The 14,595-nt window shown below is 43.7% G+C and overlaps 2 protein-coding genes across 2 annotated transcripts in view; both read right to left on the reverse strand.

Annotated features, from left to right (window-relative positions):
• The window catches only part of LOC134483260 (disks large homolog 5-like), a 664,485-nt gene that overhangs the window by 148,619 nt on the left and 501,271 nt on the right, over nt 1–14,595 (reverse strand). The gene's annotated exons all lie outside the window — the stretch shown is intronic.
• LOC134483451 (disks large homolog 5-like) lies at nt 3,041–7,747 on the reverse strand. The gene is made up of 5 exons (XM_063278717.1): nt 7,616–7,747; nt 6,390–6,549; nt 5,051–5,194; nt 4,256–4,418; nt 3,041–3,542 (listed from the first exon to the last, which is right to left on the reverse strand). Exons 1-5 carry the CDS (start codon nt 7,695–7,697, stop codon nt 3,513–3,515), a joined length of 579 nt encoding a protein of 192 aa, XP_063134787.1. The 5' UTR covers nt 7,698–7,747; the 3' UTR covers nt 3,041–3,512.

A 14,595-nucleotide genomic window follows, 5' to 3' on the forward strand; every position in this document is an offset into this window, starting at 1 on the left:
AGGAGCAGCAACTGATGTTCACGAGAGACAAACTTTCTTCACCTCCTGCCCATGCTGGCCCTAGGATCTGGGCTTTTTTGGTGACATGAGTGCTGAGCCTCCCAGGTAGATGGGTTTTCAGGGGTCAGGTGGTGATTGTCACCAAAGATATCCATAAGGATAAGTCATACTGTACTAATTCCCATATTAGATCCCTTCTCACAGGTCACAGAGGCCATAGTGGGTCCTAAATGTGGAGTCAGGTTCCTGTGCACTTTTGAGGAGACTGGTCAGACGTTTAGGCTTCGTGATATTTTGTTGGCATTATTTTGGGGGGATTTTATTTTTACTGTTGGGGCCAAACCTGGGGCTGCCATGTGGAGGGAAAAGGCTTTGCCATAGCTGTAGATCATCCCTAATTATAAACTCCTGAATTCTCCCAATCCTGGAACTATCTAGGTCCCTCACATGATGCAACCTTTGGGGCATTCCTCACATAGAATCATGGGGTGGACTGCATCCCAAAGAGAGACAGTGGGAAATGTTCCCCAGTGTCTCCCTGTGGCTGTGACGATGGGAGTGCTGACCAGTGGATGGCAGGCCCCATGTGAAAGCCTTTTGGTTTCTACTTGAGTGGAATCTTCACCATGCCTTTTTTTTTTTTCTTGAAACACAGGTTGGCCTGGAACTTACAGTCTTCCATCACCCTGACTCAGTTTCCCATGACTGGGATCATAGGCTTAAATTACTATGCCCATTTTTCTTTTTTGTATTTATAAATCTGCTAAAAAGCCAGAAGGATCCGGAATGTAAAATGCTGCGGTCCAAGGCATTTCCAACAGGGGATTCTTGACCTAGGAGTATCCAGACCAGTGTTTATTGTGTGGCTACTTCATTCCCATAACAGCTTATATTTGACAAAGAATTCCAAGTTGTGATATCACTGGGCATCAGGCGATATCCCACACAGCAGGACTGACTCAGGTTGTAATTAAGGCTGGAGAGACTTACTAGGACCCTGGAAATCCTACCACCCTGGGGCATTTAGATAGCCTTAATCTGATCTTCCCCCCTGTGCTATGAATCAATTGCTCTTGAAGGTAGATTTGAATTTACAGTCACTGTGAGGCAGGAGAATTAGGACCCTATGGTCACTCTGGGCTCCATAGGAGGAGCCTGTTTCAATAGTAAAAGAGGTCACCTGTGAGTTCTTACTGTCTTCCCTGAGGCCTTCCTGCTGGAGTTAGAATAGCTGTCTCACCAATTGAAGTAGAGGGCAGAATGCTGGTGCCTTCTATAGTGAGGACTAGTGACAGATAGTCTATGGAAATTCTAGAAAGGTCTATAAGTATTTATGTCCTGTGCATGGGAACTGCTGGCTTCCCTGTGTCCTTTGCCTTTATTTTGCAGTCCATGGGGCACCTGGAAATGTCCCCAAACCAGGCTGTACACAGGGCCTGTCCCGTGACTCTCACTTGCACTCAGAGCCTGCCTGATAGTCATAGGTCTGACAGAGCCCTGACACCTGCAGAGACCACTATAAGGGACCCTGCAATCCCCACACTGCCCATCAGTGTCTATAATGTCCCTATACGACACTGAGACGGTCTAAGCTCCTTCCAATCTTTATGCTGCATCAGAATCTGACAATTGCTACTTTTGCTCCTCTCACACCCACACTAGAAGCCCTGTACCCACACTAGTCCCAGCTGGCCTGTTGCCTACTGACATCTCATGGACTCTGCCCCAATATTCCCTCTTTGCCTGGGTCCCTGCAACTGTGTCCAGTTCTGGCTGCTTCCCTGCCTCCCCACTTCCATTTTCCAAATGGCCACATTGACACATGGGTTTCTGGGTCTCCCACTCCTCGGATGCTGGGAACAGGTTCCTTCTTTGCTGTTTGAATGGTTGTCCTAACACTGGAGGACCTTGCTTCAAGTAGTGGCAGTCAAACCTGGTGCTGATCGTGTCAGATCTGTCCAGGCTGTCTGTGTGACTGTGGAATGCGCCTCTGTTTTGGCTGAGTGTTATTTACCTCCCTCATGGCCATGTGATAACCAGACCATGAGCATGTTCATTGTTTGGAAAGAAGGGTGTGGAGGACATATGCTCCTCATCCTAGCATTAGTGGAAAAAAGACATAGGTAGATGATGCATTCTAGACCATCCTGGGCTATAGAAACTCTGCCTCGAAGAATGCAGGTGGAGCAGGGCTGGGGTTCAGTTGGTTGCCTAGCAGCCTACCACATTGAGCAGGCACTGCTCAACCACCTGTACATACACATCTCCTGAGATCTCTCTCCTAAATGGGAGGTGATCGTGTCCACCTAGTACAGCACATGCCCTGGAAGGACAAAAGCTACCTACAGGAGCTGTGGTGATGACTCCCAGGTTAGAGCATCTGCTGCTCTCTCAGAAGAGCCACATGGTCCTGAACAATCATCTACAATGGGGAAAGCTATTCCCTCTTTTGGATCATGAGGGAAATGCACTCAGGAGTGGCCCAGACATACATTTGAAAAAAAAAAGATCCATTGAGTTACATGATAAAAATAAATATAATCAGCAACAATAAAAAACACAGCATATGAATGATCAAGTGAAACAGCACCTATAAAAACCTATTTCCCAAAATGACGTTGATGGTCATTATCTTTATGGTTTAATAATAATGTTGTATTGTAAGAAAAACTGAGGCACATGGTTCTCGATTAGGATTATTCTATATTCCTTTGTGAAAGTTGTCATTTTTTCTGCAGCTCTACAGACATGAGTGTGTGTTACTCAATATCTGGTGCACACAGTCAATAAGGAATGTGTGTTGTAGACTGATATAGACTAGGATGAGCAGAACACATGACAGCATGGATACAGTATGTCAGTGATTACATCATAAAGTGTGTGTCCATAAAAAAATCACATTATCCACACAAAAGACACTATCACCCTGTGTACCCCTTGGTGGCTTTGAATTCACTGGATCATTCAAAGATCCATATCCAGCTGTCAGTTCTAAGTCTACAGGAGGGGAAAGGACCCTTGAATAAGATGGTCTTAAGAGTCAAGAGTTACAAATCAATTTTTATTCATAAGGAATACAATTTACAAAAAACAGGCATAAAATGAACAACTAAAATGGTATAATAAATGAAAAACAGTAACAAGAATATATAACTATGAAATAACAAAAAGAAAACTTCAATGAAAATCATAACCAAAAACATTTCTTAACAGCATTTTCTTAATGAACATTTAGAAACACAGTTGTAGTGCTGTTTCTCCTCTAGGACGTGAGATGTCAAGGCAGTCCCCTCAGTTGTCTCTCAAATGGTGTTGTCAGTAGGAGAGAGGAGAAAGACCTCAATGAGACAGGCTGGCATACGGATACATAAATTTAGGGTCTCTATACATTGAGGAAATTATCTGAGAAGAAGAATATTCCCCCAAAAAGTCTTTGACTGTGAGGATTGTCGTCACAGGGAACTCCTGAGAGAGAAACTCATTCCTCAGGGGGCTCTCTTCCTGGGATCCATCTATGCCATGTCTCCTGCAGTTTCTGAGACCTGGGAGGACAAGGCAGCTATTAAGACACTGATTTGGTGGGGACATGCATACCAGCTGTCAAGTTGCTGCCTTCTGTCCCCTCAGCTACATTGGACAGACAGCACTGATCTTTTCACTGAAATCATTGCTGATATCTCTGCAGGCTGGGAACATCATCAGCAACCCTCACAGTACTGTGGGAGAACAAGCTGCTCCTCAGACTCTACCAGTGCAAACCAAGAATGGGGAAATGGGGAGAGACCTAATTGGGGTGCAGGAAGAAAGAGAAGGCCACATGATACCCAGATCAAAGCCAATGACCAGGACTCATTTGCCATTTGCACTTGGTTCTTATCCCTACAAGGTGCTTCCAACTATAACATGACCCCTGTATGACCTTTGTCACATGACCAAGAACTCGTTCAAAACTCTTCATAGCATCCAATCTGTGATAGGGAGATGCAGTCATATGATATGTTATTCCTCTGTCACCATTTCTGGACTGCAGTTTCAAAAAGGGCAGAGAAGTATAATTGCCAATAATTCAGTTTCTGAAAAGTGGTTAACATCCCAGAATACTTGTGCATAGACAGAGCAATGAATAACTCTATCACATGAAGTGGGTGACTGATTGGGTGTGGGGAGATTAGAAAGATGATAGGGGAAGCAAAGATGTATCCAATAGGCAAATGGTATCAGACATTGTTAATCTGACTCAGCTGCTTCTTCCTACCACATTTTGCTGGGTCTGGAGGTTGGTGGTCTTCTCCTGTTCGTCTTCATCTTTCCGGTTCAACTCAAACAAATTTCGCTGTACCTCCTTGCTCTCCTGCTTCAATGTGACCAACTTCTTCTTCATACATGCCTGGTCCATCAGGAGCCGGCTGTGCACGTTGCTGGAAACACACTCTGCATAGTAAGATCCTGATGCCTCTTCCTCCCATTCCAACTGCCAAATCCCACAAACTCCACCAGGACCCAGATACCCATAAAGACTTCATAGAATACATCTCCATACATGTAAGGCTGCTGCACAAACAGCAAACGGCCAATCCAGGGAAGAATAAATTGTTTCTGTGACCCAAGCACCAATAAGAGTCCATGTCTGTCCAAAAGAACAAGGGATCTACAACTACCCATGAGAGCCCAATGCATCGGGACAGCATCAATTAGTAGGCAGTAAACAACCACAAGAGGACAGTAGAACCAAGGAAGGTCATGCTAACCATGTGGTCCACACATTGAGCTTTGTTAAACCTGGTATGACCCCAGAGGCCCAGGTTGGCCTAATAACACTCTGATGCCTGAATCAGTGTAGTTCTATCCAGAGCCTTCTAAAGATGCATAGACACTGTGGTGATAAATGACAGTCTCTTATGGAACTGAAGCTGAGTCTAAAAAACCCACGGCACAGTGATATTTAAACAGCAGAAGAGATGGGCCCAGAGCTGCAGACCCTCCGGTCCAGAACAAAGAGAGGCAGACATGGCCATTCCACAAGTGATGGGCCCTTCTGACCAGTACTTACCGATAGAAGTTAATCTCCTTCTTGAGCTCCTGAAATTTCTCACGATGTTCAATGTTCTTTGTGTCTAAGTTGTGCAGTAATGACATGACCTCTTTCTCCTTTATCTTCAAGTTTTCATAAAATGGATTTGGCCTGAAGTAGGGGCTGGCCCCAAGAAGATAGAACCCAATGAACATCGAGGTTTAGGATTATATGAACTCAGGCTGTGCCCTGTACTACCCCAGCCCTGGAAGGACACTTTCTGAATTCTACATATTTGGATCTTCTTCAGCTTCAGAAACTTGGAATTGTGTGCCCAGGACAACAGAAGCTAAGCATCCAGATAAAGGGTTCCCTGGCTCACTTTTTTCAATCAGGAGGGCTGGATCTGCATTCAAACCTGTTATGCTGTCAAGAGCCTAGGCCACAGCTCTTACGCTAACACACACACACACACACACACACACACACACACACACACACACATCCAGAAACCTCTGATTTCATTTTTCTTGTTTTGACAAGTGTAATACTACAAGCCGAATAACTAATATTCTAGAGGCAGACAGTACACATAATTCTGGAGATGAGACCAGATATTGCCACAAACTTATAATCTGCCCAAGGCATACAAATGTATAGACAAATGTGACCACACAGGCAAAGAACTGTACTGTTGAAAGTGGGGCTTCCAAAATAAAGCACTTACACCTCCATGAAACTATTATACAGGTATATCCTGAGGTCAAAAAGCAGACCCCTAAATTCCAAGTGTGCAGGGACATAGAAACATATAACAGTTGTGCATATGCATGCAGACCTGTGCACACACAGACACACAAACTGGGACACACCCACAAGAAAAGAAAAGTAAACAGACTCAGAGAATGAGAAAGAGAGACAAATATGGAAAGAGCACAATGAGAATCAGTAGAAATGCATGCACCATTACTGTCTAAGAGTGTAAGGCACACAGACAAGAAGGAACAGGCCTGAGCCTCAGGCCTTCTAGTTAAGCATGGAGATGAACAATGTGGGACCTGTCACCTAAGGGTGCTGCCAGGAGATGATAGCGTTCAGTCACCTTCCTAGCAAGTACAAACACTCTCCACAAACTCACAGCACCTAGAACCTTGCAAAGCTGCCACCTGCCAAGGGCTTTCCAATTGTACACTGGGAAGTCATGCTCCAGTGACTTTTATCCCTGAATTCTTCACTCACATCACAAGTTCAGATTTTCAACAGGCGGAATCAGAGAGTCCATTTCCAAACTCACTCCTCAGTAAGGGTCAGGTTCTGAATCTCCTCTCTATGGGAGATGAGGTTTAGAACAAGGTCCTTTGTTTGGAGCAATGCATACCTCTTGCTCATGGATCCACCTGTCACATAAAGGAGGCGATCTGTCAGCTCATTTCTCTCTTTGGTAGTTAGCTCCAGTTCTCTATTCAGCCTCTCCTCTTCCTCGTTGGCCTGCACCTTGTTTAGGATATTTTCAGGGGATGACGTCTGTCTGCAGGCCTCTGTAGGTAGAAGAACACAAGTGAACCTGCATGGGGCGAATGCATAGAGCATACACAGACCACAGTGAGGTCCAAACAGGAGAACATGGTTGGAAGCCAGTGTCACTGCAAGGAATTTGGTCTATGTGTAAGAGGCCTCCTAAGTGGATCACAGTTCCCCCACTACTATATAGAGACCAAGAGATGTAAGCAGCCAGGTGTTCCCTATGCCTGCCCACACAGGCTTACAAGTACCAGAGAGATGCCTTCTCCAGGATTATTATCAGGAACGCAGGCTACAACCTGGTTTCAGGACCCTCACCCCTCTGGTTTCAGAAGTCAGATCATCAATTCAGCATCCACAATGACTTGATTGATCAGGGATACTCAGATATCCTACACTGTTACTCTAGTCCAATAACTTTGCATTAAAATGTCATGTAGGGGGAGGACATGGTCAACAGACTTATTAATTACCCCTACTGAAATGACAAATGCCCCAGAAGTGTCAGTAGGTTACAGGCTCTTTCTCTACCTGCCCCATATAGTTTGGCTACTGTAGAAAAATATCTTCCACACAGAACCTCTAATATATGAAGGTAAGAGTGGCCCCGTCAGCCAGAGGTAGTCAGAGGAGTTCTAAGAATATAAGGTCATGTCAGGAGCACAATTCTCTCCCTCTTACTACTGTCAGATAGTCACTGAATTTAAAGAAGCAATGAAAGTGAAGTACATTGATGCCCTGTTTAATTCAGAAAAGTTATACCCTCCATGACTCCTGATGGTGTTATTATATCAATTTAACATACCGAATGCACTGTAAAAGTAAAGACTAGAAGTTCACCAAATAATAGCATAGGCAGTGCCATATCCTCCATGTGGTTATGGAGAAACTAATGATGTGAAAACCTTGACTTTCAGGAATTGTGAAAATCATGGAATTCAATATCTGTGGAGATGTTCCAGTGGTTGTGGCCCATTGCTATAAAGGCCAGCGGAAGACCCCCACACACACCCCTGACAGGAAGCTCACCATACACTGCCCAGAACTTACTCCACATTCCCCATGTCCTGTGTCCATCATTACCTTTAGGTTTCATTTGCTTCACTCTAGACTCTTCTCTATCAACATCAACTCTCCCAAAGCGCCTACAAAGATGGGCAAACATGTCTGTGGATATATCCTTTGGACACTAAGAGAAAAAGTAGGGAATTGGTTGTCACAACGATACTGGTGACATCACAGGGATTCCAAGGTCTCTCTAGGAGACAATAGAATGTCCACGAAGGGACGGCTGATGTCATGGATAACAGACTTTGCCTCCCTGCTAATGTTCTCCCTGTACTGAGCAAAAGCTGACGGACCCTTTTCAGGGGACATCCCTGTGGCATAGCCACTGAGCACCACATGCTTCCAAAGTCAAATTTGGCTCTAGGCTTGATTGGAAAAACCAAAGTCATTGCTATGTATCTAAATGAGTGCTTCCTCCCCAATCCCTGCACAGAAATGTTTCATCCTACCTCAAATTCTCCTCAGTCAGCAATATTACCCATTAAAGATTACTGAGAAATCACACCAGTTCCTATAAGTAGCCAAAGAGGTCTCCTGTCTCATCATGTGCAGGTGCATGAAATCACACCCAGAAATAGCCTGTAGGGTAGGTTGCGATGTGGGTGTGTGTTATAGGTACAACCTGAAGCTTTGTGCTTAACATTTGACAGTTGCCACCAGATTCCTTAGGAGAAAGAATTGCATTCATTATGGTCCTGGCAACAATGTGGTGATCTGTTAGCAGAGGAAACTGAAATATTGGATCCACCAGTGAATGCACCCTCAGGCTGAGTGTGGGGCTCTCCTCTCTGCACCTAAGTTACCAAAGCAGGATTGCTTACAGGCCTCTCTAAGCTATAACGTCTGATTTCATCTGAAAAATAAAATGGTCAGCAGATGTGTGTGTGTGTGTGTGGGGTGCAGCCAAAGGAGTAGGACAAGCCTAGAGACATAACTCAGTGGACAGATTAAGAAACAAGCATCTTCACTCCTGTTTCATGGATCACCCCACAAAACACAAACGCATCTATCGTACTAAAAAAAAAACCAAGTTATTTTCTTGAATGCATACACTAATACTGTTTACAGTATTAGTAGCAAAGCTCAGATTTTGGGGGCAGATACATGACTTGAACTATCTTCCTGACAACATATAAAGCAATAAATAAATAAATAAATAAATAAATGAGAAAAAAACACAAAAATAAAAAACACAAAAAGCACGAGCCTCTCATGTGAAGTTACAGAAGAGTGATCCAGTGGTCACTTCTGACCAGGCCATTTTAGCTATGACGGTGCATAGTGACCCTTAATTTGATGGGTCCTATATAAAGCTTTGTGCAATATTGTCATTTTAACAAACCTCATCCAGAACATACATAAAGACACAGGATATGATTGCCATGTCCTTGCTGTGTATCAAGTTATTTTTCTGTGTCCTTGATTGTCAGGCATATTACACCAACAATCTGAGATGGCTGGTAGACTTGGAAGAAAGTGGATATGAAAGATCCCCGTTTCATATCAGTACAGCCATTTCTTAAGCATGAGAATCTTTTAAGCTGGCCCTCGCTTAGCCCCTAGACGTTAGACAATAGACCAGAAAGTACAAAAAGCACATTCCCACCCACTCTCTAGGAAGCTGCCCGACCATAAGAACAGAGGGTATAGAACATATTTACTGCAGGGCAATTACAAGACAGGAAACATCTCTGGGAAGCTGACTGACCACTATAGAAGTGAGATATCCTTGGTACTGAATGCAGCTGTGCTATAGGCTGACATCACTATAGCCTTGTCCTGGGAACTCCAGAACAGAAACACCTGCCAAGACAGATATCCTTGATCCTTGTCCTGGGAACCCCAGGATAAGAAAACATATATCAAGTCAGACATCCTTCCTACTGAAATAGCTACATTGATGTGGTTACGGCCTTATCCCAGGACGGGAAACATCTGCCTAGTTATTCTTGGCACCGAAATAGCGGAGCTAATGAAACTGTGTGATCATAAATGACTGTTTAAGCTGTACATTTCTGTTGTTTGAGGCTCCTTACATCCCTCCTCGTGAGGACCGTGTCGAGCCCCAGTGCATTGGTATCCCAAAGTAAACCTCTTGTTTTTACATCAAGACTGAGTCCTGTGTGTTCATGGGGTGGTGATTGTCCTCAGGACTGGAGCGAGAGTCTACTCTGTCTGAGGGTCTTTCAGATAAAGCTATAGTTGTGGGTTACACACCTCAATTCTCATTGGCTAATGCTGTCCTCACAGTCCTTGGAGGCCCCTTTGTAAGACTACCTGTTGGAAAGTAGAAGCAGCTTTATTTGAGCTCAAAGTGAACCTGACGAACAACGTAGAGAAGAAGATGGGGTAATTGAGAACCTGTCTAAAACCAGCACAGAAACCCACCCTTCATTCAAAGCATCACCTACCAATTCTTGAATTTTTACTATTCTCTACCAACCAGTCTTTCATTCAGGAAAGGTAGAAAAAACTGGAAATGATCTTTTTATTCTAAGGATCTTGATCTGTCTTTCCTTTGGTCCACGTTAAGAACAAATGAAATGGGTATCACCATTGGAACAACTTAGTATCACCTACTCAGCATTTCTAGCCTAATACTGTGCCTATGGAAATCTCAAGCTTCCCTGAGTGTTGCTGCCCCAGCAAGAAGAATGAAGAACTGAGGTCAAACCCCAGTGAACCTTTCAAGGGGTTAGAAGAAAGCCATCAGAGATACTGCACTTCTTTGTCCTTAGATTAAATCAAGATGATACAACGTGAATCGATTGGGCTATTCAACCATACATCGTCCTCACAACCCCACCTATCTGAGTTCATTGCTTGGCAGAATTCATGCCCCACCATCCTAGATATTTCTTGATTCATTGCTGCCAAGGGCCAGGTTTCCTGAGTTTTGTTTTTTGTAGAATTGGGTGTAGTCAATCATAGTTGCCCTCTGTAAGAAATGACAAATATCTATAATAACTGACCACACTGTACTTGTGTATACAAGTACAGTAGTGGAAAATTCAGCATAACTGAGGAGTGGGAAATCACCACTGTGTCCTGGCCTTTCTCTGCCCATATCACAGCTCACAGGCAGCTGGGGCAAACCTTGAGTTCCTCTGTAGAAACAGTGATGTTGAATGGACACTGAGCAGGCAGAGCAACACAGCTGAGGCAACTCAATTTCAGCAACAAATGCATTATGTGTTTCCCATCTTAACAGCTCCTTTTGAGGACTTGTCCCCACACCCAGCTTAAACACAGCAATTTTCATACATGCCCGCCTGCTATTTCATATTGTTGCTGTAATACGCCTCCACATCATAGATTTCAAAAAAATATATACCTAACACTGAGAAGGGTGATGCTTGTCAACATCTAGTGCGTTGGCGGCCCAGGTAAGGTCACAAATAACCAGGACACAGGGGATGCAGAGCAAAGGCAGATGCAACTGCATGCAGCTGCAAGCTTATTAACCCTTATATAGGCATGAATATGGATTACCTCACTTTCCCTTTTGGCAAGATATAATAAGAGCGTTATTCCCATGATACCAGGAACAACCGAGGCAAGACTAGGCAAAGAAGTGAGACTAAGCCAAGTCTTCTCCTTAAAATATCTGTATAGCAAATCACCCCTCTTCCTAGTATCACAATATACTTGTCATAACCCAGAGAGCATGTGAGCTGCTTCCAGAAAAAACGGACATAGTACAGCATAGTTTAAGGTAAAGTGAGAAAAACATTTTCTTCTCTAGGGCAGCATTGCAGCCCCTGCTTGCATCTCTCAGCCGTCTCTCCTTGATCCTGTCTGGGAAGTGTCTCTCAGTGACTCCTCAATTTCTCTGTTTGTCCTTTTGTTTTAAAAGTAACACTTTCTATAACATAGCTAAATGTCCTTGAAGGTGTTTAATCATGCAAAAAGAAAGCAATATAATATACAATGTATGCAACCTTTAATGAGTGTATCTATTTTCTTAGGGGTACTATTCAGATACCTTCCCAGATCTGGATTTAACTTTGGTAATTGTTATCTGTCTACAAAATCAACAATATCGAATAAATATTCCAGTTTTCTGCCGTAAAGTCCTCTGCAGTAAGAACTAATGATTTTGGAATTTGCTCGGTGTCTATTGTTATGTCCCTCATTTCATTTCTGATTTTTAATTCATGTATTGTCTCTCTTGTGCATTGTTAGTTTGAGGAAGGGGTTGTCTCTCTTGTGGATCTTCTCAAAAAAAAAAAAAGAGGAAGAAAAGACAGCTCTTGCTTTCCTTGACTTTGTATTTTTCTCTTTGTTTCTAAAGGCTTGATTTCAACCCTGAGTTTATTTCCTTTCATCAGATCCTACCAGACTCTCTATTGGATGAGGCTTTACCTCCTCTTGGTAACAGCAGCATGGAATAAATGAAGCTTCTGCTGATCTCTGTTGTGGTGTTGCAATCACAATCTCACCGAAAACCATGCAGAGCCTTGTTTAGGCTCTATTAAAGCGGCCCACTATTTCAGTGTTCCCTGCAAGGTGCCATGGAACAGTAGTAACATAATTGTGCATGCACATCGACAGGTTTCTCCACGGTCTTCGAGGTCATTTGATAAAAGTGTATAGTGAGTTCATGGATGAACACACACACACACACACACACACACACACACACACACACACACACTTTACTGACATGGTGCATATTCTTTGCACACCAAAAATAAAGTGAGCGTTGCTGAAAATGCACCAATAATGGAATCGAAGGAGGGAGCTGTGGGGAAGCTGGGGCTTAGAGTTACTTAAAAGACCCGATGCACATTCTCCTTCTATTGGAGGAGAAACTTGAAAGACAATGTGGTTCTTTATTTTCTTTCTCTAGAGCACACAGGACTAGGGTGGCAGCTAGGGCTTTGAGCATGTTTGGCAAGTACTGTAGCACTGAATTAAATCCTAGGGCTGGAACCCTATTAATCATCTACAACAATTACAGGGCCGGCTGGATGACGACACTCAGCTGACATTGTGGACATCTCAAGACAGTCACTGGACAATGGCTGACACACTTGTCTGAAGACTGGAAATGTTTCTCGATCTTGGAGAGGAAAGAAGGACCCTCCCACTACACTGTCCTCTAAGGAAGTTTATTCAGGTGAGGGATGACAGGGACTGTTTTGTCTCACGTCACACATGTCAGTAGAAAATATCCTAGGTTTTGGATGGCGCTGTTAGCATTAACAGAACAAAGCCCATAGTGTTGGGAAGGATAATAAATTATGAGTAGGATTAGAAAACCCCAAGCCTCTTCCAGGTTCTAGGAGGGCAAAAAAAAAAAATTACCACGAAATACAGCATTAATGTGATAGTTTGGTTAAATCTAGTTACTACTTTCTATTGTGATACCTATTGTCAGTGCCTGTGCCGACAGTGTGTGAATATCGGGTGTAGGTTTGTGGGGTTGAAAGAAAACACGTACACGGGTCACCCCTTTTTAGCCAGTGCCACCAAGGCTTTACTGAGATCTCCTTATATACCAGAGGCAAAAGCCCTGGAAAAACAACAAGGCAGGTGAAAATCCCCAACCAGGAAAATAGGACAAGTCTGTGAGGTGAAAGTTCCAGCCCAATCAGGGGCATAAACAGCTTCTTAAAAACAAGAAGCAGGAAAGCTCAGTGGGGAGGAAGGGTGCCATGGAAAATCCCAGCCCCAAATCAGGGGCTAAGAGCAGCTGTCAAAGGTGTAAACAATTTCTTGCTATAGCAGGCTGAAAGGCTCAGCGAGGGGGGAAGGAAACACCAAGGTAGGGCCCAACAGGAGCCTTCACTGGTGGCTCTAATGTTTCACTTTCCTCTGCCAACTGGTCTCCACACTTTTACTAGCACCTTAAAGACTTCAACTCTTTCTCCTAAGGAATTTTCTGGCAATTGTATTGCTAAGCACATGGCTTGATGTGTGTTCCCCTAATACACACGCATGTTGTAACCCACCATGCAGACTATTTCTTGATGTGATATAAAGCACCTGTACAGAATGAGACAGGAGAACTTTTGACTGCATATTCAAGCTGGTATGAAATCTCAGGAAGTTTTAATGGCTAACATTGGTGAATGTGGACAATTTGAGTTATGATGAGACATTTTTTGGGAAAGATTTGAAAGGAAACATTCATTTAGATGCATAGGAATTACTAAGGTTTTTTATAATCAAGCCTTGAGGAAAATTTGGCTTTGGAAGCAGGAGATGCTCAGTGGCTCTGCCCCGGGAAAGTCTCCTGGAAAGGGCACCTCTGCTCATGCTCAGTACAGGGAGAACATTAGCAGGAGGCAAAGTCTGCTCCCCATGACATCTGCTGTCCCTTCTTGGACATTCTATTGTCTCCTAGAGAGTTCTGGCATCCTCTGTGATGTCACCAGTGTTGTAGTGACAACCAGTGCCCTAGTTTCTCTCAGTCTGAGTCTGGCGGTTACAAGCTAAGACATGTTTTCCCGTCTTCGCAAGCGTTTTGGGAGGGGGAACGTCGATTCTGGAGAGACTAGAGTGAAGGAGTCTGGCCTTTCGTCTCAAAGTAATGATGGACAAAGACAGCACTTCTGGGGAATGTGGAGTAAGTTCTGGGCAGTGTATTTTGAGCTTCCTGCCAGGGTGGCTGCAGGCTTAAGCTGACCTTTCTAGCAATGGGCCACAGCAACTGGAGCATCTGAAAAGGAATTGAATTTCCATGAATATCACAATTCCTTAAAGTCAAGGATTTCAGAACTTTAGTTTCCCCATCCCCACTGGGAGGATATGGTAAGGCCAATGCTATTATACTGTGAACTTCTGGTCTTTACTTTTCAGTTCATTTGTTCTGTTACATTGATATAATAGCACCATCAGTAGTCATGGATGGTCCACCTTTTCTGAGTTTAGACAGGGCAGCAATGTATTTCACTATCATTGCTTCTATAATACAGTGGGTATCTGACAGTAGTAACAGGGAGAGATTGTGCTCCAGGCAATAACCTTATGTTCTTAGACCTTCTCTG

Source organism: Rattus norvegicus, chromosome 19 (assembly GCF_036323735.1).
Source record: "Rattus norvegicus strain BN/NHsdMcwi chromosome 19, GRCr8, whole genome shotgun sequence".
In the NCBI taxonomy this organism is placed as follows: domain Eukaryota; kingdom Metazoa; phylum Chordata; class Mammalia; order Rodentia; family Muridae; genus Rattus; species Rattus norvegicus.

Bases quoted from the DNA above. Each gene is read 5' to 3' on its own strand.
- LOC134483451 (XM_063278717.1), bottom strand. From the start codon at position 7,697: ATGTTTGCCCATCTTTGTAGGCGCTTTGGGAGAGTTGATGTTGATAGA. The intron at 5,195-6,389 runs GTATGCATTGCT...TCTTGGGGCCAG, and splicing joins GGTGGATCCATGAGCAAGAG to CCCCTACTTCAGGCCAAATC. The intron at 4,419-5,050 runs GTAAGTACTGGT...GTGTGTTTCCAG, and splicing joins AAGGAGATTAACTTCTATCG to CAACGTGCACAGCCGGCTCC.